This window comes from Oryza sativa, chromosome 7 (assembly GCF_034140825.1).
Source record: "Oryza sativa Japonica Group chromosome 7, ASM3414082v1".
Classification (NCBI taxonomy): Eukaryota; Viridiplantae; Streptophyta; class Magnoliopsida; order Poales; family Poaceae; genus Oryza; species Oryza sativa.
Window position 1 is genome coordinate 28,758,688 of NC_089041.1, and position 23,338 is coordinate 28,782,025.

The following is a 23,338-nucleotide window of genomic DNA, read 5'->3' on the forward strand; positions in this document are numbered from 1 at the left end:
TGGGTTGCGTATCCCTCCACGCAAAAGCTCTCGCGATCTCGCGCTCGCGCACGGACGGAGAGATGACGGAGAGGGAGAGATCGATGGCTCGCGTGGGCGGACGACGTGCGGATTGACCGGTGGATTGGACGGACAGCGAGAGTGGGAGACGACGACGCGCGCGCGCGGCACGGCCGGGAGGCAACCGCGACGCAAAGCAAATTCCACACACACCGCGGCGGGGCGCGCACCGATGGATCGCGACGCGGACACGGACACGGACAGCGGGGGAGGCGTAGGCCGCTTAGGGCACCCACAATGATTATCTTATACTTTTTACAAGAGATCCATATCAGTATATTTTTCTACTTGTAAGGTATTAAATGGAGAGAGAGAGCAAAGCTATCTACTAAATTAGGGCAATTACAAAGGTAGAGACCGATACGATCTCTACGTTAATTAGAGGCTATCACGTTATAATAGTTAAGATAATACGGTCTCTAATCATTAATGTACCAAAATACTTTCTTACTAGTCATCTTTCCTTTATTAGACTCAATGCAATAAAAAATTTCCTAATAAATGCTAAGAGTCGACTCTATGCTGTTGTCATGCATAGCAATCATCTTTCTCTTTTCTTCTCTCTCTTCCACATCACCAAATATGCTTGCATGACAATAAAGAGAGACCGCTAATAAAGACCATTATACATGTCCTTAGAGATAGTCTATAGAGAAAAACGAGGCAATGTATGAGAGAGCTATAGATACCAATGTAGACATACTATTAAGGTGATTTATTGCTAATCGAGTCTATTGCTGAGATGTACATATTTTATAGAGAGTACTTTACTTTACTATTACGGATGCTCTTACACAGATTCGTAGATATGGGCCATATGGCCTGCGTGCGTTGGAGTGCAAGGACTGCCAATTTTGATTTGATCTGATCTGATTTGATCACCTGGAAATTTATGGCCAATTTTCCGAGGCAGGGGGGTAACCAACCAACCGCCATCAAATCAATTTATTGTGTTTTGTGGACAAATTACGGTGCTTTGGCATTGATACCGACATATAAGGGGGCGTGTTTAGACGGGGTAAAAACTTTCTAGTGCATGTCACATTGATTGTTTCGACGCTAATTTGGAGTGTTAAATATAGACTGATAAAAAAATTAATTTCATAAATGAGAGCTAATTTGCGAGACGAATTTTTTAAGCCTAATTAATCTATAATTATGGAAAGTTTACTGTAGCATTAAATTGTCAAATCATGGCGTAATTAGACTCAAAAGATTCGTCTCGCGAATTAGTCCAAGGTTATGGAATGAGTTTTATAATTAGTATATGTTTAATGCTCCAAATTAGTTTTTTTGGAACCTGATGATGTGCAAACAGGTTTTCGTCTAGAACGGGTTGAAGGGAGTACATATGCACCATCGCCATCAATTTTTAGTCTCATCTTTTCTCTTATGCTCATGTTTAATTATCAACTGAAATTTAAATTTTTAACACTAAAATTAGAGTTGATTTTGGGTTTTTTTTTCAATTGTAGTTTATTTTCAGCCTTTTCTTTTAGAATACATATAAAATTTTTATTCATAAATTATTTTCATTTGAAAATATGACGTTTGGCTTATTCCTCAAATAAGCAAAACGATGGGGCTGAAATCACTGATGTCTCAATCGGTTTTTTATACTAATAGAATAGTACTCCCTCCGTCTTACTCACGTATGTCCTCATTTTTACTTGATTATTGCATTGGAGTTTGTGAAAAATTTAAAATAATTACGTTGAGAATAGATAAAGTGAAGAATAATTGTATTGAGATTCGATAAAATAAGGGTATTCTAATCCTTTTGTTTTGTATCAGTATGTGTGGGATGCGCAAAAAACGAACATATTTTGGGACAGAGGAAGAAATATACTATCGACGTATTTTAGGTGAGTTCTAAACTACAACTTCAAATGACAACTTTGAGGTTTCCTGTTAACACATTTTCTGAATCGCTAAACGGTGTGTTTTATAAAAAAAATCGATATGAAGGATTTTTAAAATTAAATAAATATATATTTTTTAAATTTATAATAGTTAATATTTGATTAGAGATGTGCTGATAAGTCGTCCCATTTTACGTGTTGTTTATATGCTTCACGAGTTACAAGCGTCAATGGGGAGTCTATGGGAGATGCATATGAAAAAAAAGAGTGTAATAGGGTAGCTCATGAACTTCAGTTTGTGAAACTATTGGCTCATTGTGCGGTTTAGCGTGACCATGCTTGCTTGGTCCTGTGTTTTGTAATCTTGGCAGCAAGATTGTAACTTAATCAATAAAGCTCACCATTCCTTTGTTTGTTTTTTTCTAAAAAAATGGAGGTTTGAACAGGGCCTTAATGTATTTTTAGAAAAATATTTTTTTAAAAGATGAAAAAACTTTGGCTCATTTTACAACTGTACACGTTTGTGGCATATGCCCTCGTTTAAATACAGACACGTCTATGAGACGGAAAAAGGACTTGTGTTTGGGCCGACCAAATACTCCCTTCGGTCCACAGAAGTCCACAACAAATTGTGCCGTGTTAGGCCGTCGGGTCCTTTTCTAAGGGAGGAAGGCCCAAACAAACAGAAAAGCTGAAGCAGATGAAAGTAACGCAGGCTATACCCAATGGTTCGGAGTTTTAAACCCCGAACCCCACGTTGGTGGCAGACTGGCACGGGCAGGAACGTCACCGATCCGATCCGACCACTGCCACCGCAGCATAGTCCATCCGTGAATTGAAGTGGGGCATCCACCTCCTTCTCCTCTCTCTGCTGGTGCCTGGTGGTGTGAATTCCACTCTCTGCTGCCACCAACGTCATTGTCATCGCCGGCTGCCGCCATAGCCGTAGCCGTTCCCATGCCCTGCGTTGGCACAAGGCGCTGCAATTGGGTGGCATCCGTCGTCGCGATGATGGCTAGGTAGGAGTATTATGCAAGCATGAAGGTGCCGGTGCGCCCACGGCGGTCGTGAACATCCTTCTTGTTTGGTTATTACTGATGGAATTCAGCATAGGAGAGGAGATAGAGAGAGAACATTTTTCCGACAGTCCCACCGGTTCATATGCTTTTCAAACTGATCTATACCTCCAAAGGGAGCATGCTATCAAGATGAATGATAAAATCTCGTATTGGTGGTACCTGATCTTTGATGTAATGAATTGCAGAAGTTCAGTAAAACACTTGGTCCTTTGTTCTGGTAGAGTAGTAGTTCAGATAATTTAAGTAGTAGTAGTAGTAGTAGACCAACTCTGGAGTTCCCAGCTGACTGGCCTGTTGGTAGTCACAACAGATGCATGATGAGAAATATTTGTTCTAGTTTTATTCTCTTGTTCTGGAATCACGCTGCATTTTATTCCATCGTTATGTACTAGTATAGCTGATTCGGCCATCACTATTCTTCAGGTTAGTTTTCAATTCCAGGGGCTCTTTCAATCCAACTAAATTTCCCAACTTCTTGTCACTAGCATTCTTGTTTGCATGTATACATGCCATTATTATTTTTGGAGCTTCTGGATATGGACTGGCTTGATGTCTTCCAATACATAACGCAAAGCAAAAGATTGGCAATGCTAGAAACTTTCAACACAGTTGTTTCCTTTGCTTTCTTCACTTCTTCAGAGTTTATGAATGAATACGTTCCTGTGTTTTCTAAATTACCTGCTTTTTTTTTTTATGTTTGGATGTGCCTGAATCCTGATGTGTTGTGTTATATATGCTGGAATCTTCATTTTCTGCCCATAATGGTGATTTTTTTCTTCATATGTTTTTCTGAAGCACTGATGTGCCTAAGGATGGTATTTCCACCCAGGGGAGCAGAGCAACAGGTCTAACGCACGACATAAACTGAACCAAGCCCATCTCGGCGGCAGTAGAGCAGCTCGATCGGTCACGGTATGCAATAGTGTAATAGATTTGGATATATCCAATTGCTTTGGACCCCTCTAAGCAGCCGGGTGCCAATGGGATCATACTATCACGGTTACACGGTGGACAAATGCACAGACTGGTCTGTCCTGGACTTTGGACTCTAGAGAGAAAAAAACAATAGCTGCTGGCAACATTTCAGACTTCAGAGTGCAAAACAAAGCTCGGCGTATTCAGGAATCCAAAGCTGATTGGATTATCAGGCTCCCATCGGATGGCCTAATCAGCCAAAGAAAAAGTCAAAATTTGAATTTTTAAACTTACTTTTGAGATTAATTTTGAGATATTTTTAACGTAATTTCTTTTACAACATTGGCTTTTAAGTCACCAAGAACACATTTATAAAAGTTTCCTACAAATTCATTTTTATTTCCTAATAAGCCGTTTTGTCTTATTAGGAAATAAGTCAAACGATGGGGACCTCAGTATCTCAGATTGTCACACTACTAATATGTGGTGTCTGTAGTGATGACCATGATGCATTATGTACCCGTAAGAGCAGATATAATAGCAGACTATAAGCCAGCTATAAACACGTTTCGAGAAGATAAAAAAGAGAGAAAAGCAGTGGGCTACATATATGTAGCCAGCCAGCTGCAGCATATGCGTATGATAGGTGGGACCAATTATATATTTATAGGTAACTATTATATGAATCTATTATATTATTAAGACAGTTTGAAAAGAAGGCACCACGTTCGCTGTGGAGGCTAGAAATTTCCACATTAATCGAAGAAAAAGAAAAAAAAGAAAATGAGAGTCCAAATATAAGTAAAATTTAAAAATAGTTGAAATTCGGAATTTAAAATAAGCAATATTGAAAAAAGTTTCCATATAAGAACCCAATACGAGATTAATCAAAATTTAAAATAAAAATAAAATAAAATCCAAAATTAGAAAAGGAAAGGAGAGTCCAAGTAGAAATACAACTTAAAAATAGCTGAAATTCGGAATTAAAATTAAGGAATATTGAAAGAAGTTTCCATATAAGAACCCAATACGAGATTAATCAAAATTCGAAATAAAAATAAAATAAAATCCAAAATTAGAAAAGGAAAGGAGAGTCCACGTAGGAATACAATTTAAAAATAGCTGAAATTCGGAATTAAAAATAAGAAATATTAAAAAGAAGAGTCCATGTAAGAACCCAATACGAGATTAATTAAAATTCGAATTAAAATAAAAATAAATCCAAAATTAGCAAAATAAAATAAAAGAAGATTTCATGTAGGAATACAATTTAAAATTAGATGAAATTCGAAATTAAAAATAAGCAATATTGGAAGAATAATCCATATAAAAACCCAATACGAGATTAATTAAAATTTCGAATAAAAAAAATTCTGAAATTAGAAAAAAAAGATTTCAATTAGGAATACAATTTATAAATAACTAAAATTTGTGATAAAAATAATGACTATTGAAAGAAAAGACCATCTAAAATACATGACGAGATAAATTAAGTAACATGCTTACAAAGGAGTAGAGTGGTGGCGGTTGATACGACATATAAAAATTGTTAATAAAACACCAAATATAATCCTAATGACGATTAAAAGGAGGGACGTCAGGCAGGCCGTGAAGCAAACAAGTAAGGCGGTTGCCGGGACTTTTAGAAAGTAAAAAAAAAAACAAACCACATTGATAATCATATTCAATTTTTAAATTCTCAATGACAATAAAAAGGAGAAGCAGCGGGCGGGATGTACAGGAGTATAGTTGCAGAGCCGCCGACGGTTGATGGGACTTCTAGAAAATAAAAAATGAATTCCAACTATAATTATGTTTGATTTTTAGAATCACAATGACAATAAATAGTAGGCGGCGGACGGGCTGTAAAGGGGCATAGTGGCATCGTTTGATGAGATTTCTAAAAATTATAAAAAAATGAAACTACAAGTCCAATTTTTAAATGTTCGAAACTTCTAAAAAAAACCCAATGATTCGATTTTAAAATCTCAATAACAATAAAGATAAGAGACACTGGACGGGCCGTAGAGAAGTATAATAGCAACGTTTGACGGGACATCTAGAAATTATAAACATGAAACCCAACGTGACAATAAACTCTAAAAACTATAAAATCCAATTCTTAAAGGTTCCGAGAACAATGAATAGAAATAGTGGTAGATCGAGCAAGCAAATAAAGAAGGAGATGACATAAGGGATAGTAACTGGTATGACTTTTAAAAGCTATATAATTAGAAACACGAGGATGATAAGGTTTGGTTTTTCAAAGACTTAAAGACAATGAGATAGCTATTTAATAAATTTTAAGTAAAATCATAGTAAAAAATATATGATTTTGTTTGGGTGCTAGCCGCGTAATTGCGCGGGCCACCCAGCTAGTTATCTATTAAATGAATAATAGATGATTTATAGCCAGTAGTTAGCTATACTATTATTAAACTTGCTCTAACTATACATTATGTAACGGGACAGCAGCCGGTCACGGGCCAAGTAGTAGTATCTCGCAAAGTGACAGACTGCCAGTGGAGAGGGCACTTTGGAAGTTTGGGTCTCTCATCTTTGACCGGCATTGACTTGGAACAAACTGCTTAAAACGTCCATTATTTAAAGCTCAATCAGCTCGCTCTGAACATGTCAGGTATGTTAACCAATCGTTTTCTTATCAGGCACTAAGCTGCAAAGCATGCTACCTAGATTAGCTTAATTAGGTAGTCGCACTGGCACTGCTAGTTGGTGGGTTATAAACAACTGCCGACGTGGCACACGGCGTCATTATTCGCATCAGTCAAACGTAGTAACTAACCACATTCAGAATCAAGGGCAAAGTCAAGTTAAGCTTGGGTAAAAACTACTAGTAGTACTAGTAAAAACGGAGACAGCAGTTAACCACTTTCTGAGCCTATAAATAGGTCGCGATTAAAGAAGCAGAAAGCCAACTGGCTTGCAAAGCTCAGACGCACAGATCTCACAAAGCTTCTCCGACAAATGGCGTCACGGGTCGTCGTCCTCCTCGTGGTCGCGGCGGCGTGCGTGCTCGGCGCCGCAGACGCGAAGCTCGGCAGGCTGGTCGTCACCGGCGTCGTGCCCTGCAACACCGGCAGCCTCATCGATATCGCCACGTCCCCCGCCTTCCCAAGTACGTACGCACTCACTCGACCACTCGTCACAGCAAGCAGAGTACACAGGTAGTGGTAGTAATCGATCTGAATCTACTGTTATACATGCAGACGCGGACGTGGAGCTGAGGTGCGCGGGGAAGCTGGTGGCGGGGGCGACGACGAACAGCAACGGGTCGTTCGCGATGGAGGCGGACCTGACGAGCGGGCTGGCGATGCTCATCGGCGGGTGCAAGCTGGTGGTGGACACGCCGCTGATCAAGTGCGACGCCAACCTGCCGGCGGCGGGGAGCCTCGTCTCCTACCTGCAGGGCCCGCTCACCAGGCTGCTCGGCGGCATCTTCCGCCTCTTCCCCGCCGGCTTCTCCTTCCACGCCCACTAATATACAACATCTCATTATGCAAATCTCGATTTGGTCCTATCTTGTCTATGGAAACTGGATGTACCGTAATTTCTACTAGTAGAATACTAGTAGTACGTAGTACTGATCTCATCTGTATCGCCTGTACGCTGAAGCTCATTGGCCTGCTTAGAGCAGGAGTTGCGAATGTTTTCTTGGTCAGATGAATGCTGTATGGGTCTAAAATTACTGTTACCTTGTTCTGAACCTAAGTTAATGTCAATGATCGACTGAATATACATGTTAGTCTCCTTCAATTTGGGCACGGTGTCTGTCGTCCTAGGATAAACTAACCTCGTATGGAATATGACACATCCTAATTTTGTGTTTAGATTCATCGCTCTCGAATGTGTCATATTTGATACAATGGTGGTTTATTTTTGGACGGACGAAGTAAGGAGAAAAATGGCGCATCACATACTTTTGTTTGATATATGACGTTGGGCAAGCATATTGCATGTTTACTTCTAGACTTGTATAAAATGTGGACGTCAAGGAGAGACCTGGTGCCAAAAATTTCAAGAAAAAACAAATTCCAACTAGGTGGAATAGCGAGTGCATTTAGTGAAAATGGATCATGATGACAGGATTGCTGATGGTTCCAGTGGAAACCTAGCCTAGTGTTTAACTGGCTGGTAATGATTACACCTTCAGACTTGGTAACCCTCTTGGGGGTATTGTTTAACTGGCTGGTAATGATTACACCTTCAGACTTGGTAACCCTCTTGGGGGTATTGTTGAGATACTCCTCCTCCCTCTCTTAGCAAGGATATCTGGGTAAAAACCTTATCCGGTTTTTTTACCGGCAATAGCATTGTCTTCCAGCGTCGTAATCTTAATGGAGGCATTATTTTCAGAGTTCACTCTGTGGTGCTGCTATAGGCCCGACGGTGACTGGACTCACTTAGCGGTGACTGGTTCGGTGCTCGGCTCCTCTCTCAGTAGCTTGTATGTGTCAGTTGGCACGTGGTTTTAAGGTGGGTATTTTGGTGCACTTTTTTCCTTGAAAGTTGGCTGTCAATGGAAAACTCTCTCGTAACCTTTGTGTTTTTTTTTCTATCTTACTAACCTTCGGATATATAACCTCCTTCGGTCTTAAGAAAACGTTCCTGTGCAGAACGTTCAGCTTGGTTGGTCGAGAGCTGCCAAATGTTTTACCATTGCCTGGGTTCGATCATTGGTAAAAATAATTCTGAATTGAGATATTTTGCTTCTCTTGGTTCTCTCTTATGAAAACGGAAAACCCAACCTTCGAAATAAACATTCCTTAGTGGGGTAAACAACAGACATAAGGACCCTTTTTGCCTGATTCTTTAGAATTCTTTTCGCATCATGCGGTGTATGGATACCTCAGTGGTTCTTCTTTTGAGGCCAAAGTGGTGAGAAAAAAAAGGCCAACAAAGTGAAATCTCACTGTCAAGTGTTCAGTGTGCCATACCTCAGTGGAGAACTGCTTTTCATCATTTCGCCGCACACTACTTGTTTGCTAAAATCTCCAGCGACGGCCTCTAGAATTTGGTCGTTAGGGTGAACAGAGATCAAGTCTCTTAAAAGAAAAATAAAACAAATGGATGCATAACATACATGATTTCAATTTCACAGTGGCTAACTACTCAACATGCACTTGGTTCATTCGCCGTCAGAAGCACAGGATAAAGAACAATATATCAACGAACTTTAATTCCTAGTGGATAATCGACCTAATTAAGGCGATAAGAATAACCACACTTAACTATGAATCAAATCGTACCTTGGCCTTGTAACATCATATAAAACAATCGGTCACGCACAACAAACGCAAGAACCGAGAACTCGGACTGATCAAACACATCAGAGTATTAGCAGATAAATTTTGGTGTATGGCATCAAAGATCCTTCTGGTAGTGATCGGCGTCGCGGTGGTCAGCGTGGTTGCATCGGCGGCGCCGCCGGCGCAGCCACCGCGCATACAAGCGGACGTCGTCGTGATGGGCTACGTGCCGTGCAACAACGGCACCTCCATGAAATCGGGCTCTGCTCCCGGGTTCCCAAGTAAGGCTTACTTTAGTTTCCAAATTTTTTTCTCACAAACATCACATCGAATCTTTGACACATGTATGGAGTATTAAATATAGATAAAAACAAAAACTAATTGTATAGTTTGCATGGAAATCGTGAGACGATTTTTTAAGTCTAATTAGTCTGATCAACCATAAGTTCTGCAGTAACCCACGTGTGTTAATGATGGCTTAATTAGTCTTAAAAGATTCGTCTCGCGGTTTTCAGGCAAGTTATAAAATTTATTTTTTCATTCGTGTCCGAAAACCCTTTCTGACATCCGATGAATCATTCAATGTGACACCTAAAAATTTTCAATTCGCGAACTAAACACACCCTAAGCTAGCTGCTCCGCGCCGCCGCGCTCTCAATTTTTCAATCTAACTACTAATGCTCTGCATGCACCGTGCGTGATGTGTGGCAGACGCGGTGGTGCAGCTGCAGTGCGCGGGGGACGCCGTGGCGGCGGTGGCGGCGGGGAGCGCGACGACGGACGGCAAGGGGTGGTTCCGCATGGCGATGAACACGACGGCGGCGCTGTCGAGCGTGGCCAGCGGCTGCTCGCTGGTGGTGACCACGCCGCTGGCGACGTGCGACGCGGCGCTCCCGGCGACGGGGACGCTCCAGTCCGGCCTCCGGCTCCTCGTCAGCATGGTCTTCTTCCCGCGTGGCTTCTCCTACGTCGTTTGATCTGTTCGTCTGGGTCCCATGGTCAATTGCTCTACGTGCAGTTAGTATCTACGCCTGAGAAATTATTAAACTCTTCTTCTCGTTTTTTATGTTACTCGAATGGTTATAAAAAGAATTGAAAAAAAACCAACATTTTTAGAACAATGGCCGTCTGGGTCACTCCTCGCTCGATTTTTTTAGAACAATCGTCGCTCGTGATTTGCGGCAACAATGTGAAGTGAACAGACGATGCCCCACTCCCAATTTTGCCCTCCCACCGTCAAAAGGTATCTGGTACCTGCTCCAGGAAGATGCGGTACTAGCAAGTACCAACCTTATCCAGCCGTTAGATCTTGTGTGATGGACGGTGAGGATTTGGTACCACCTCTTTTCAAGGACTGTAAAAACCTCTAGTGTTAATGGCCGGTGAGAAAAAAAAAATCTAATGGAGCACATGCATGCTAGGACATAGTATACGGACGCTACACCGCTATCCAAATAGAAATTCACTCCAGACAGAGCTGGTTGAAATTTGCATGCGTACGTGCTCAATCCATACACACAAATTGTGCAAGAAATTTACCGGCTCCTCTAGTCTAGCCTGCCTATATATTGGCACCAGATAAAATTACTAATACACAAGAAGAACAGCTCTAAAAATTTTGTAACTATGGCAGTGATGAAAAGCCAGCTTGTCCTGGCCACTCTGTTCCTAGCGGGCCTTGTAGCGCGAGGCGCGGAGGCGAGTATAGCCGGCGTCGTCTACTGTTCACTGCAATGCCTCACATTGCCCAGTAAGCAAACTAATCGATGCTAGCTATTGTGTGTGTAAGTAGTTTTCAATCAGTCAGTCACCCATGCTGCACTGCACGTACGCATGCAGATCTTCTGCCGAAGGCTACCGTGCGTCTGCAGATCAGTAGCTACGAAATCCCGACTGCTGGCAACCAAGGCTTCATCAGGAGGAACAGCAAGGGCCAATTCGTGGTGTTGCTGAACGTGACATCGAGCGAGATGATGGGTTCTCTGATGAGCGGCAGCGGTAGAGTGGCGGTGATCACTCCTCCTCCGGCGGCGAGCGGCGGCGCGTCTCTCCCCGCCGCCGCCGCCGCCGGCGGGACGACCTTGGTGGCGCCGGTTGTCCCTCACGGCGCAAGAATACTCGGTGCCACCGCTGCAGACAATACACTGCGTCAAATTCTCGACCAGCTGCAATCTTCGAGTGATCTGCTTCCAGGACTTGCGCAAGGACTAGATTACCTACTCAGTAACGCCACAATGGAGGTTCTCCGTGAGCTAGCCGACGACATAGTCCCAACTGGAGTATCCTACGGCGGCGACACCGTTGATGCTTATGTTGCTTTTGACGTCGGGCCCTTCTCCTACTCTCCTAACAATTGATGAGGTCTAACGCGTACCACACTGCCTAGTGTGTAATGGCCAGCTAGTAATGAAATAATCCATGCGCGTGCTTTGTGATAAATCAAATAAAGCTTGTATATCTCTGTTTATGTAACATACATGGCCAACAGTTCCCCCGGATCGCGCTCCTCTAACGTAACGTAAGAGGGACGTGGATCACTGACGTGTGGACCCAACCTTTGTGCATCCCACATGTCAGAGAAGACTCGTCCAGTTCCCCCATAGGCCATACTCTTCCAAATAACAAAATTTCGGGTCGTTAGGAAATATTAGCCTACCCCCCTGTTTTTCTCTAAAAAAATTTGGCATCCTCTTCATCTTCATTCTCACTCTCACTCTCCACAAGTTGAGAATAGTTCTCGTTCCCAATTTTTCGTAACTTGAGCGAGTGCCGCACGGGAGAAGGGTGGAGCGGGATGGTGGCACCAAATGGTGAGAATGTACGATCGCAACGCCATATCATGCTACCTGATCAGGCACGGGTTGAGGGAGTCTATCTTGGCGTGATGGGAATTTTTTTCATATTTACATTTTTATTTTTTAATATTTACAAAAATATTATACCGGCGAAAATATTTACAAAAGTAGACCCTGCCGTCCAACACTAAAAAATACATTTTTGGCCGGTGAAAATTACATTTACCCCCTTGCAGCCCTTACAGAGGGCGGCAAGGGACCTCAGTGCAAAATGCGCACACCTTGCCGCCCTCCACTTGGGCGGCAGGAGACATTTTTGTAAATATTTTAGATGGTATAATATTTTTGTAAATATTAAAAAATAAAAATTTAAAAATGAAAAAAATTCGGCGTGATGGCGTCTGACCTATTAGTATCAGCCCATATATTTTGCACAAATCCAGCCCAACTTCTACGGGCCGCACGTACGTGGCAATCTCGTTCCGGACCAAAATCTATTGAAGATTTGGGCCGTGGCTACCCGAACCCAGCCGGCCTGCCTACCCCATACTTAACTCACACGCGCACGTTCGCCTCCAAAACCCTAACACCCTCGCCGCCGCCGACCCATTCGCCGCCGCCGCCGCCGCCGGAAAACCATGGTAATCTCGTCGTCGTTCTCGTCCACGTTGTCCTGGCAGCTTCGACCTTACTGACGCCGTACCGATCTGTCGCCCGCAGGGTATCGACCTCGTCGCCGGCGGCCGGAACAAGAAGACCAAGCGCACGGCGCCCAGGTCCGAGGATGTCTACCTCAAGCTCATCGTCAAGGTCAGCTCCTCCTCGATCTCTCGGTGCTGTGAGATCCTTCGCGGTCGATGATGCCCAGGGATTCTGATTTGGTGCGTTTTGGTTCTTGCTCCTCCCAGCTCTACCGCTTCCTGGTGCGGAGGACCAAGAGCCACTTCAACGCCGTGATCCTGAAGCGGCTCTTCATGAGCAAGACCAACCGCCCGCCGCTCTCGATGCGCCGTCTCGTCAGGTTCATGGAGGGGAAGGTACCTGATCGCCATGCCATTTCGGTAAGAATAGTTCAGAGAGAGAGAGAGAGAGAGTTGGATTTGGGGACTCATTGGGGTCTCTGCGTGTGGCGTGTCGAGTGTAGGGGGACCAGATCGCCGTGATCGTGGGCACCGTCACAGATGACAAGAGGATCTATGAGGTGCCGGCGATGAAGGTGGCTGCTCTCAGGTTCACCGAGACCGCGAGAGCACGGATCATCAATGCCGGTGGCGAGTGCCTCACGTTCGACCAGCTCGCTCTCCGCGCCCCGCTTGGCCAGAACACGGTATAATTCTCCAGCTTTAATTCAGCTGCTGCTTGCTGGTGATACAGTTTGCGGTATTTCATCACTTGTATGAATTAGGACAGTCGCTTTTGCGTGGTAAATACTTAAGATTGAGACATAATTATGTCTGACGACTCTGATCCATGCATCTTATTGTTGCCAACGACCAAGTTAACCTTTCATACTTAGTGCTGTATTTCAATCAAGACGTGTGCAGATATGCTAGGCTAATCCGATAACATTTCATTGATGAATGGGTTTTGCAATTATTGACGACAACAGATGCACTATTTACCCTCTTCTTGGTATCTTTATAAAGGCCAAGGAGATAAAACAGGTGCATAGATCTAAAATGGTTGGCTTACCAGCCCACTGCATTCGATTAAGGCTGCCCTGGTGTCAAATGGTCCAAAATTAGCTTGCTTGGGGATTACTTAACCATTCTATTGGTATTATAGAGTATATGCTTATTTAACACGTAGTAGTTGGTTTTGAAAACTTGAACGATTCATTTTCTCTTGTTTCGACCAACTTTTAGATTTAGTAAGATTTCCTACACACTGGAAAAAGGTGTAATACACATCAATATATCATACAATAGTGGATAGAGTGTATTAGCTGCCTCTGCCATATTCATCCCCGCTGAATGTAGTTAATGCTATTTCTCTCTTCTCTCATTAAGCTACATCACCGCCCTTAGATGATTGATATTTGGTCCAAATTATCTCCCTTCTTTTCTTTTATAAAGTCGCAGCACCTTAGTTTTTCCTTTGGATGATCAATCTATATTATCCTCCTTTTCCTTCTCTCGTTGAGACACATCACCTTAGTTTTGTTTTTAAATGATTAATTTATATATAATTTAAATTGGTCTAAACCATATCATCTTAATTGTTAAATGTTTGTAGATTTTTTTCAATAGTCGGTCAAAGATGAAAATTATATAAAGTAGTATAAAGTTATACCGTCCAATTACCTTACATATTACTTGTACTATTATCATAAAAAACTTTCGCAGCAACACGTGGGTTTTATCTAGTTGCTATATAAGTCAGGAACTCTCGGTTGCCATTTTGAGATATTTTGGTCTAATTTATGGTATCCTTTATTTTATTATGCTGATCTATCATTATTTTTATATATAAACTGGGTTGTAACTCATGTTACTTGTGGGGCTAGCTCTGTTTGGTACCGTTTACTTACCAAATGGGTCTACTAGTTGTTAAGCCACAACATTAAGAAACCTGACATCACCGGGTCATTACTACCAGAATTGTCACCTACCATTATAAATAGTTTGTATTTCCATTGCTAAAAGTTCTTGCATTAAGTCTGGATGTTATATAACTGTTCTGTGTAATTTTGATATTTCTTGATAGGTCCTCCTGAGGGGTCCCAAGAACGCTAGGGAAGCTGTTAAGCACTTTGGCCCTGCTCCAGGAGTTCCCCACAGCAACACTAAGCCATATGTTCGCTCAAAGGGAAGGAAATTTGAGAAGGCAAGAGGAAGAAGGAACAGCAAGGGCTTCAAGGTATAAGTTGTGGCAGCTTTGGCACCATTACACCAAACTGCTCATATCAGTTAGACATCACTGTTTTGGATGCCAGACTTGCACTGTTGTTTTGGATGCTAGACTTACACTGTTTTAGATGTCAAAATATTGTGTTACTGACTTCACAGGAACAATTAAATTGTTTACCTCCTTTGCACTTCAAGATATTTGTTTGGCGTCTCGCATTATGAATATAATCTCCTTTATTTATGAGGCTGGGCAACTGCGTTCTGAAGATCAACTTGAGTTACAGAAAATTAGCCCTTGCCCTGACCATGGCTGCTTTAATCCATCGATGATGCTCAAATTGTGATGCTGTACCTCGTTATTGATAGTTTGTATGTCTATATGAAGTTGCTGAAAACAACAGCTTGTTTGTCTACTGGAAGTTGCAGAAAAATCTGGATTTTTCTGAGTCATTAAATCCGCCGTCAAAACATGGCTTCAAACTGTTGTAAACAAATGGCTTAGAAACTTGTTCGTGCAAAACCATGCATTCCATGAGTCAGGTAGAAATTTCAGATGTGAGACCTGGGACCAGCTGGATGACTTAATATTCCAGCGTCAGTGTGAAATTGCACTTTTTCTTCATCGGCATGCAGATGTGGAACTAGAAAAAGGGTACTGGTGAGACTACTGATCAATTGTCTAACTTGAACTAGCTCTGTCATGTAACCAAGAACCACTATTTAGAGCTTTGAAAGAATGTTGATTTAGCCTGATTCTCTGTTAATTGCATCCAATATAATGTGAGCAATGTGTGGGCAGTATAGCACATGTTTCGGTTTCGTAGTGGTACTGCAAGAAGTGTGAAATACAAATTGCATTTTATTCCTTGGAGCATTCATCTTTACACGAAGAACTCAGAAGTCGGTCACTTGAGAGTTCAATCCGATAAATCACTCCTATAACATGAAAACCTAATGAAACATTTTAAAACGTATAACAACAAAATAAACTGAATTGAACTTTTTTTTGTTTCTGCTGTGAAGATATAATTAAAAACACATGAGCTAGCATCGATCTGAATGATCATCAGATCGATCTCACATCGGCACGGCCGTGTGGATGTTATCAAAGCTCCAGAGCTCCAGCCCCGCGTCCTGCTGCGGCTGCGGCGGCAGGTGGTGGTGCACGTACGCCACCGTGGGCGCCTCCTCCGCCGGCACGGCCGGCACGCCGTCGGCGACGACGTAGGGCTGGTGGAAGAAGCCCGCCATGACGGCGTCGTAGTCCATGAACTCCCTGCACGGGATGGCGGCGCCGCCGTGGCTGTGGCCGTCGGCGGCCGGGTCGTCGAGTGGCGGGTCCTCGTTGGGGAAGTTGACCTTGGCCTTGGCCCCGCGGATGCGGCGGGCGGCGCGGTCGTAGGCGCGGGCCGCCGCCTCGGCGGTGGCGAAGGTGCCGAGCCAGACGCGCGCGCCCTTCGCCGGGTCGCGGATCTCCGCCGCCCACTTCCCCCACGGCCGCCGCCTGATGCCACGGTACAGCGTCTTCCGCTCCCGCTTCTTGGTCGGCTCCTCTGCCGCTACAGACACGCATACACGTATCAGCTCAGCGTACGAGTTAATCGATCGCACATAGCAATAGCATGCATGGTAGCTAGTTATTACTGCTACTACCTTGGTCGGGGGTGAAGGTGCAGGGGGCGGTGAGGTGGTCGAAGTCGGCGGCTTCCTGCGACGCCGACGGCCAGAAGTCGGAGGCGCAGAGGGCACGCTTGCTGCCGGTGGCCGCGCGGTGGGCTTCCCGCTGCGGGATGAAGTCGGAAATGATCGCGCCGCCACACATCTTTGCTGCTGCTGCGCGCTTGCGGTGCTCTAAGCTGACGAGTCGGTGGAAGGGCGCGTGTGCGTGCGGGAGAGTTGGGGCGTTTTGCTTGCAAAGCGAGCGAGCGCGTGGGCTTGGTTGAGGAGGGGGGAGCGGAGCCGTGGGCCGCGGCTGGTTTATATAGAAGAGCGTGGCGGCGCGGGGGGAGCGGACGTGTGTAAAAGGAGAGGGGAGATCGATGGTGTGAGAGTTTGTGGAGTGTGACGCGGTAGCTTCCTCGGACGACGGCCGATCGAATCGGTGGATTTTGCGTTGGTTCCGTGGTCGACGCGATGAAATCCGGTGCGGTCGCTATCGTCTCGGTATTCGCTCATCGCGCCGCGTGGGTGACTGGGTGACTGACCGACTCTTGATCGCTCGGTGCCGCCGCTGCTTTCTTTCTGGCTGCTGATGACCCATACCATACGTGCGTGCCCGTTTTACGGCTAGTGAAGATGGTGACGGCGGCCGCTGCTCCAGTATACCATGCCATATTACCATTGCCCTGCGGCGTGCTATTGTATTGTACGACGAACCACCTGATCAACCGGCTAGTTGCACTGCTGTGCTGGATAGAATGAGCTGACTGAAACTTTTGGTGTGCGTTAGAATTACATTTAGGCTTTGTTTAGATCTAAAAAATTTTGGTCAAAAACATCACATCAAATGTTTGGACACATGTATAGAGCATTAAATGTGGAAAAAAACCATATTACACAGTTTACATGTAAATTGCAAGACAAATCTTTTTAGCCTAATTACGCCATGATTTGACAATGTGATGCTACAGTAAACATTTGCTAATGATGAATTAATTAGGCTTAATAAAATCGTCTCGCAGTTTATAGGCGGAATCTGTAATTTGTTTTGTTATTAGTTTACGTTTAATACTTCAAATGTTCAAATGTGTGTACGTATACTTAAAACTTTTTAAAAAAACTAAACACACCCTTAATCCAAATGGACATGCTTGACGTACGATCAGCGTTGGTAAAGGTGTAACTTTTATTTTGTTTATTTAGTATAGGTGGTGAAAATGAAATAAAGCCAGAGGATACGCGCGGACCATGGTTTTGGACACGGGCGGCTGCCGGCTGCCTCTGTTTTCTGGAAGCAACTTGCGAAGCTGCATGATAGAGATCAGAGTATCTGCCCATGTTAGTACTGTGGTGGAGTAGTATGTGCTCATATATGCTACAGTGTCCAGGGAGTGGCCTGCATCTGCATGAGTTATGTTTGTGAAAGAAGAATAGCACAATGTTTTGATAGGTTTCAACCTGGGCGTTCGGTTTAAACCCACAATTCGGTTCGGTTTATTCGGTTGCTATAAAATTCGGTTTACAGGCTTCACCACCCGATCGGTTCTCCAAAAAACTGAAAACCGCAAAATTCGGTTTCGGTTTTTTAATTTTGGTTTTCGGTTTTAGCCGAATTAACCAAAAGTTACTACCACCAGCCACAACAATACAGAATTACATAAAAATGAACACAAGCAACATCATATATGATATTATAGATATATCAAATCCTTAAGCAAGCAATAACCAGCAGCACAGCTGCATAGAATTACACAAAGTAGTCACACAGTACACAAATCAACATGTCTCAAGAGTACAGTTACATAGATTCAAGAGTTCTTCATTATTCAAATAGAGAAATATAAAGTCCCAGGTAGCACCGTAGCAGGCACCCAACAGGCAACAACAGCATTGCATACACCAAACCAAGTGTCCAAGACTCCAAATGATCACTGATCAGGACTGAATTACTGAGTTGCAGCTGGAGTATCTTCCTTGGAAATAGATAGGTCACCAAGTTCTAAAATAATAGATGATCTCAGTTAGAACAGTCAATAGTGTATGAATCATGAAGCACATTAGAATTTGGAAGGAAATAAAAATTTTCTATGTTACCTTCCTCAAGCAAAGCCATTTGTTCGCTGTCCTCTTCAACACTAACATAGTTTCCTCCACGAAGCCAATCATTAGCACAAACAAGACGCTCAACCATTCTTGGGGTTAGTGAGGTCCTAAAGTCATCTAGAGTTCGCCCACCAGCACTGAAGGCTGATTCAGAGGCAACTGAGGTGATAGGAATTGCCAAAAGATCACGGGCCAAATGAGATAATATTGGGAATCTTGTTGAATTGGCCTTCCACCACTTTAGAATGTCAAATTTTGGTGTGTCCGGCTCATTATCTTCTGATAGATACTTGTCTACCTCAGATTTGATAGTTCCACTTCCACCCTCACTGTTAAGTTGCTGAGTAATTACTGACATCCACCTACAACTCACTCTTTTGCTGGTTTCAGCTGTAGATTCAGATTCAGTAGGTTGTGGTGCCTTATCTTTTGGGGTATACATTTCCTTGTACTCTTCAAACAAAGCACGAAAATAGGTATTCACTGTTTCCCATACTTTTTCTCCTACTGTATCCCCAAACATCACCTTAATTCCCATTCTAATGCAATTTGATAGTTTGTATCTAGGATCAATAGCAACACAGAAGAAGACAGTGAAGTTGAGTAGTTGATCCCCCTTATCTTTCTCTCCTCTCTTCTCTCTGTCCCCCTGCCTCTCACCATACTTCTCTCCCCAATACTTGTAGTACTTCATTAGCATTCTTGTACCCATTTCCTTGCTCAACTTGTCTTCACTATGAGACCATTCTCTCAACAGAAGTAATACATCAGCAATCTCATGGAAATAAGTGTGAGATGTTGTACGACTTTGTACAGAAACACGGAGAGTGAGGTCATAAAAGTGTTCAAGAAAATCAGTCATCTTCCTAGCCTTCTCCCAATCTGCTCTTGTTGGTACCCCTGGACCATTCTCTCCTTCTAATTCTAATTTGTAGTATGGGTCTTCATCACTATATCTTTCAAATGCTTTTTGGTACTTCTCTGCAGCATTTAACATAAGATAGGTTGAGTTCCATCTAGTGCAAATATCTAAGTTTAGAAATGCTTTGCTCTGTACCTTGGCTAACTCAGCACATTTCTTAAATTTTACCAACCTAGATGTTCCACATCTGATAAACTTAACAGCAGCACGGACACGTTGAATTGATGTACCAATTTCCTTCAAGCCATCACCTACTATTAGGTTGATAATATGAGCAGCACAGCGCATATGAATGTACTCTCCTTCAGCAACACAACCTTTTGACTCATTCAAGACCCTTCTCATATACTTAATTGCATTATTGTTTGCACTAGCATTGTCTACTGTTATTGTAAAAACCTTGTCAATGCCCCACTCAGCCAAGCAGTTCTCTAATGATTTTCTAATGTCCTCCCCTCTATGTCCCTTAACCAAAAAAAAAACCAATAATTTTCTTCTGTAGGTTCCACTCATTGTCAATGAAATGGGCTGTAACACACATGAAGTTTTGGCTGTTCTTAGCAGTCCATGTATCAGTTGTGAGGCAAACTCTTACACAATTGTCCTTAAAAAATTTCTTAAGCTTTTCTTTCTCATCTTCATATACTTTAACACAAGCTCTAGTGATTGTTCTTCTAGATGGCAGAACAAATCGTGGACATGCTAAAGTCATAAATTTCCTAAGACCAGAACGCTCAGATAGGACAAATGGTTGTTCATCTTCAATTATCATCTCAGCAAAACACCTTCTAAGTTTATCTGGATCAAATTTCCAAGTGGTCACAGTACCAAGAGTACTATTGTCATCACATGGTGTCAGTTGCAAAGTTCCTTGATTATCAACTACTGGTTTGTTAGGATTCTTTTTGCAAATCTTCAGATGAGCTTTCAAGGATGACGTACCATTTGTTCTTGAGCCGCAATGAAATAGCTTGGTACACCACTTGCACTTGGCCCTCTCGTCCCCATTAGCAAGTTTGACCTTGCTGAAACTTTCCCATACATCAGATCTTAGAGCCATTGGTTTTCTTTTTCTGGATTCTTCATCAGCTTTCTCTCTATCCTTGGACTGCTGCTCCTCCTCCTTGTCCTCGCTTGCATCTACCACTCCAGTAGTTGACACTCCGGTTTCAGTGTCTTGAGATTGAGTGTGATTAATCTCACAAGCAACAGTTTCATCTGTGTCCCCCATCTAGATCAAATGTTTCAAATCACTAAATCAGAACTTACCAACATAGAACAGCAATACAACACTCATTCACTCAACATGGACTCAACTAGAACAAACGAACAAGAAGTGAAGAACTTACATAGGAGGACTGCTCGGTCCGCGCCGCCGTTGTCTTGGTCGGAGAACTCCACGAGGGTGTTGCCGGCCCGCCGCCAGCAGCCCGTTTGCCGGCCGCCGAGTTAGGGTTTGGGTCTTTGGGCGCAGGGGGCGGTGTGCTCGCGGGCGGCTCGCCGGGGCCTACAGCTGCTGCTCAGGGGAGGGGAGTGTGGCGCTGCGGCCGTGCGGCGTGCCGCCTCGAGCCCGCGATGGCGAGGTAGGGCAGCGGCAGCGCTGCGGCGGCACCCTGCGCGGCTGGCGGCCGGGCTAGCGGCTGCGCCGAGTGACGAGTCGGGGGCGTGACGACTGACGAGTCGGGGGCGTGGCGTAGGGTTGGCCTTGCCCTTGATGGCCTGATGGGCTGCGAACTGGTGGGCCGTGGGCTGCGCCGCCGCGGGATATGTCGGTTTAATCGGTTGTTCGGTTCGGTTTCTCTATAAAACCGCCGCCGCGGGATATGTCGGTTTAATCGGTTGTTCGGTTCGGTTTCTCTATAAAACCGAAGCCGAAGCCGTACACCGAATAGCACAAAAACAGAAACCGAACTGACAACCGAAAACCGAAAAAAATGCGGTTCGGTGCGGTTCGGTTCGGTTTGCGGTTTGCGGCTAAAAAATGCCCAGGCTGAGATAGGTTTCCCTTTCACCTTAAAGGTGCAGCGCTATTAACTCTTCACGACCACACACTTAAGGTCTGTATATATACTTTACTAGTAGTATTTTTTTTATAAGGCAGCCCATGGAAATTACTCCATATTACTACCTCCACCTCAGTACAATCTTTACTTACACGTGAGAGATAGAGCCAAAATAAATTATGGTAGGTACTAGGTTATAGTTGAAAAGGACGCTGGCTGAAACGAAAGATAAGGCTACATTCACCTTTAATAAGGCTTTAAAATGGCCAAGTCTAGACAACTTGCAGGTTGAGGTAGTAGCTTCATTGAACTGCACAGGACCTGAGGACCAAACCATGGTCTTCTATAGACTGTTTGGCTTGGCTGTGTATATCCCGGTCATTGTCATCCCCATCCACTTTTTGCCCTAACGTTAGCAATTATCAGAACTTAGTGGAGGAGTACTATAATAACCTAACTTCTTCCCAATTTGACAGAAACAATATATTTACTCGGGAACAAACATGATATTGACAACAAACGGAGTAGTTATATATAGCACATCGGCCGCAGTAACATAAGATTAATGAGCTAAATTCAGTACTATGTACTATAGCTAGCAACTGAGAGTTAGCAAGCATGCTCAGCTACGTACGGGTCACTGAATAAAATGGAACTGAATAATCCAAAATACGAAAGAATACCGGGAGTCCATCTGATATCACTGCCAAAACCGAAGTGGTCAGCTCACGAAAGAAACACGAACGCCCACCGAAATGCAACGTTCAACTCATTGAACCTTTTTTGGCCCATAGGATGGCTTCATTCAGCCGTGGGTTTCATGCAAGTGTCTACCCTCTACTGCATGGTATATGTAAGGTGATCGGTATGGGCCCTGCAAAATGTATTTAATATCAGGTTAGAGATATAATAATCAGTGACGGAGTCAGAAAATTTTCATGCCGGCTTAGGGCTGAGCTAATGGGATCTCAAATATTTTCATAAATTACATACTATTTTTCAAGATTATAATGGGTATTATGGAGCTAGGCATGGGGCTCAAGCCCTAGCTGCCCCATGTCTGATTCCGCCCTTGATAACAATTTCATCACATTTTCTGACATTTATTCTCGTAGATAATGCAAAATTCAGAAATTTTTTTCCTACAGGCAAAGTTTAGCTCGAATAAAAACACTACTTAAACACCCATATATTCCCACCATCCTGTATCAGCATCTACTACAAAATTCATTCAGAATCTAATTACGTTTGATTTCCTTGTAAGCAAACCACAATGCCACGCGTCCAGCAGTCCTCGCTGATTGCATGAAACTCTCCACTTGCAAAGGCACCCCTACAAGTACAATATTCATCATTACTTAGTAGGGGTATTAGATGGCCGTCTGATTTGCAAATTCTGTGGACTCTGTGCGACTTTTGACTTCGTTTGACGATAAGGCTGTCATGGCATACTAAAATGCTAGTTCCAACAAATGTCTTTCGAGAAATATGCTCTTTTTCAGTAAACAAACACTATTTCTTATTATAATCTTAAGAAGTTAAGATGGCCTTGAAGTAAAATACTGTGTCAAACGAACGGCGGACTCCCATAGAAAAAGAACAGTGTTTTCATAATTAGCTATTGCCAACACCATCATGAGCCAAAAGGGAGGGAAGATATCAGACGCAAGGAAAGAATCAATACTATCTCTGCCTCCTTGTGAAAGTGTCACCTTTCAGACCAACGTAAGTAAATTACAGCAAAGCCTCCAGAGAGATCAGCAACTCCAATTATATCTCCAAGATGATAAAAAACCGCTCTCCTTGTGGTTGACACACGCCCAG

At 43.4% G+C, this 23,338-nt stretch overlaps 5 protein-coding genes across 6 annotated transcripts; 3 read left to right on the forward strand and 2 right to left on the reverse strand.

Moving 5' to 3' along the window:
- The first annotated feature begins 6,816 nt into the window (after positions 1–6,816).
- LOC4344263 (phylloplanin) lies at positions 6,817–7,672 on the forward strand. Its single transcript, XM_015789944.3, has 2 exons — positions 6,817–7,052; positions 7,144–7,672. The coding sequence occupies exons 1-2, from the start codon at positions 6,902–6,904 to the stop codon at positions 7,413–7,415; spliced, it is 423 nt and encodes a 140-aa protein (XP_015645430.1). The 5' UTR covers positions 6,817–6,901; the 3' UTR covers positions 7,416–7,672.
- Positions 7,673–9,193: 1,521 nt separating this feature from the next.
- Positions 9,194–10,304, forward strand: LOC4344264 (phylloplanin). The gene is made up of 2 exons (XM_015790140.3): positions 9,194–9,464; positions 9,895–10,304. The coding sequence occupies exons 1-2, from the start codon at positions 9,293–9,295 to the stop codon at positions 10,158–10,160; spliced, it is 438 nt and encodes a 145-aa protein (XP_015645626.1). The 5' UTR covers positions 9,194–9,292; the 3' UTR covers positions 10,161–10,304.
- Positions 10,305–12,506: 2,202 nt separating this feature from the next.
- Positions 12,507–15,068, forward strand: LOC4344265 (large ribosomal subunit protein eL18x). Of its 2 annotated transcripts, none has more exons than XM_015789204.3 (5): positions 12,507–12,619; positions 12,699–12,788; positions 12,887–13,039; positions 13,123–13,305; positions 14,685–15,068. In XM_015789204.3, the coding sequence occupies exons 1-5, from the start codon at positions 12,617–12,619 to the stop codon at positions 14,841–14,843; spliced, it is 588 nt and encodes a 195-aa protein (XP_015644690.1). In that variant the 5' UTR covers positions 12,507–12,616; the 3' UTR covers positions 14,844–15,068. The 2 variants fall into 2 exon arrangements, with proteins under 2 accessions (XP_015644690.1, XP_015644691.1); XM_015789205.3 differs by having other exon boundaries at positions 12,887–13,015.
- Positions 15,069–15,668: 600 nt separating this feature from the next.
- LOC4344266 (ethylene-responsive transcription factor RAP2-3) lies at positions 15,669–16,768 on the reverse strand. Its single transcript, XM_015789203.2, has 2 exons — positions 16,481–16,768; positions 15,669–16,386 (listed from the first exon to the last, which is right to left on the reverse strand). Exons 1-2 carry the CDS (start codon positions 16,647–16,649, stop codon positions 15,905–15,907), a joined length of 651 nt encoding a protein of 216 aa, XP_015644689.1. The 5' UTR covers positions 16,650–16,768; the 3' UTR covers positions 15,669–15,904.
- Positions 16,769–18,150: 1,382 nt separating this feature from the next.
- On the reverse strand, positions 18,151–21,193 carry LOC136357193 (zinc finger BED domain-containing protein RICESLEEPER 2-like). The gene is made up of 4 exons (XM_066312155.1): positions 20,861–21,193; positions 20,454–20,742; positions 18,581–19,570; positions 18,151–18,485 (listed from the first exon to the last, which is right to left on the reverse strand). Exons 2-4 carry the CDS (start codon positions 20,740–20,742, stop codon positions 18,433–18,435), a joined length of 1,332 nt encoding a protein of 443 aa, XP_066168252.1. The 5' UTR covers positions 20,861–21,193; the 3' UTR covers positions 18,151–18,432.
- Between the last annotated feature and the right edge of the window lie 2,145 nt (positions 21,194–23,338).

What these genes read in the sequence shown, in the direction of transcription:
- LOC4344263 (XM_015789944.3), top strand. Translation starts at nt 6,902, where the DNA reads ATGGCGTCACGGGTCGTCGTCCTCCTCGTGGTCGCGGCGGCGTGCGTG. An exon ending in CACGTCCCCCGCCTTCCCAA is followed by an intron (nt 7,053 to 7,143) that starts GTACGTACGCAC and finishes TTATACATGCAG; the next exon opens with ACGCGGACGTGGAGCTGAGG.
- LOC4344264 (XM_015790140.3), top strand. Translation starts at nt 9,293, where the DNA reads ATGGCATCAAAGATCCTTCTGGTAGTGATCGGCGTCGCGGTGGTCAGC. An exon ending in CTCTGCTCCCGGGTTCCCAA is followed by an intron (nt 9,465 to 9,894) that starts GTAAGGCTTACT and finishes GATGTGTGGCAG; the next exon opens with ACGCGGTGGTGCAGCTGCAG.
- LOC4344265 (XM_015789204.3), top strand. An exon ending in CTGATCGCCATGCCATTTCG is followed by an intron (nt 13,040 to 13,122) that starts GTAAGAATAGTT and finishes TGTCGAGTGTAG; the next exon opens with GGGGACCAGATCGCCGTGAT. An exon ending in CCCCGCTTGGCCAGAACACG is followed by an intron (nt 13,306 to 14,684) that starts GTATAATTCTCC and finishes ATTTCTTGATAG; the next exon opens with GTCCTCCTGAGGGGTCCCAA.
- LOC4344266 (XM_015789203.2), bottom strand. Translation starts at nt 16,649, where the DNA reads ATGTGTGGCGGCGCGATCATTTCCGACTTCATCCCGCAGCGGGAAGCC. An exon ending in CACCTTCACCCCCGACCAAG is followed by an intron (nt 16,387 to 16,480) that starts GTAGTAGCAGTA and finishes GCGTGTCTGTAG; the next exon opens with CGGCAGAGGAGCCGACCAAG.
- LOC136357193 (XM_066312155.1), bottom strand. Translation starts at nt 20,742, where the DNA reads ATGGGGGACACAGATGAAACTGTTGCTTGTGAGATTAATCACACTCAA. An exon ending in TTGCGGCTCAAGAACAAATG is followed by an intron (nt 19,571 to 20,453) that starts GTACGTCATCCT and finishes TAAATGCTGCAG; the next exon opens with AGAAGTACCAAAAAGCATTT. An exon ending in AATGGCTTTGCTTGAGGAAG is followed by an intron (nt 18,486 to 18,580) that starts GTAACATAGAAA and finishes CTATTATTTTAG; the next exon opens with AACTTGGTGACCTATCTATT.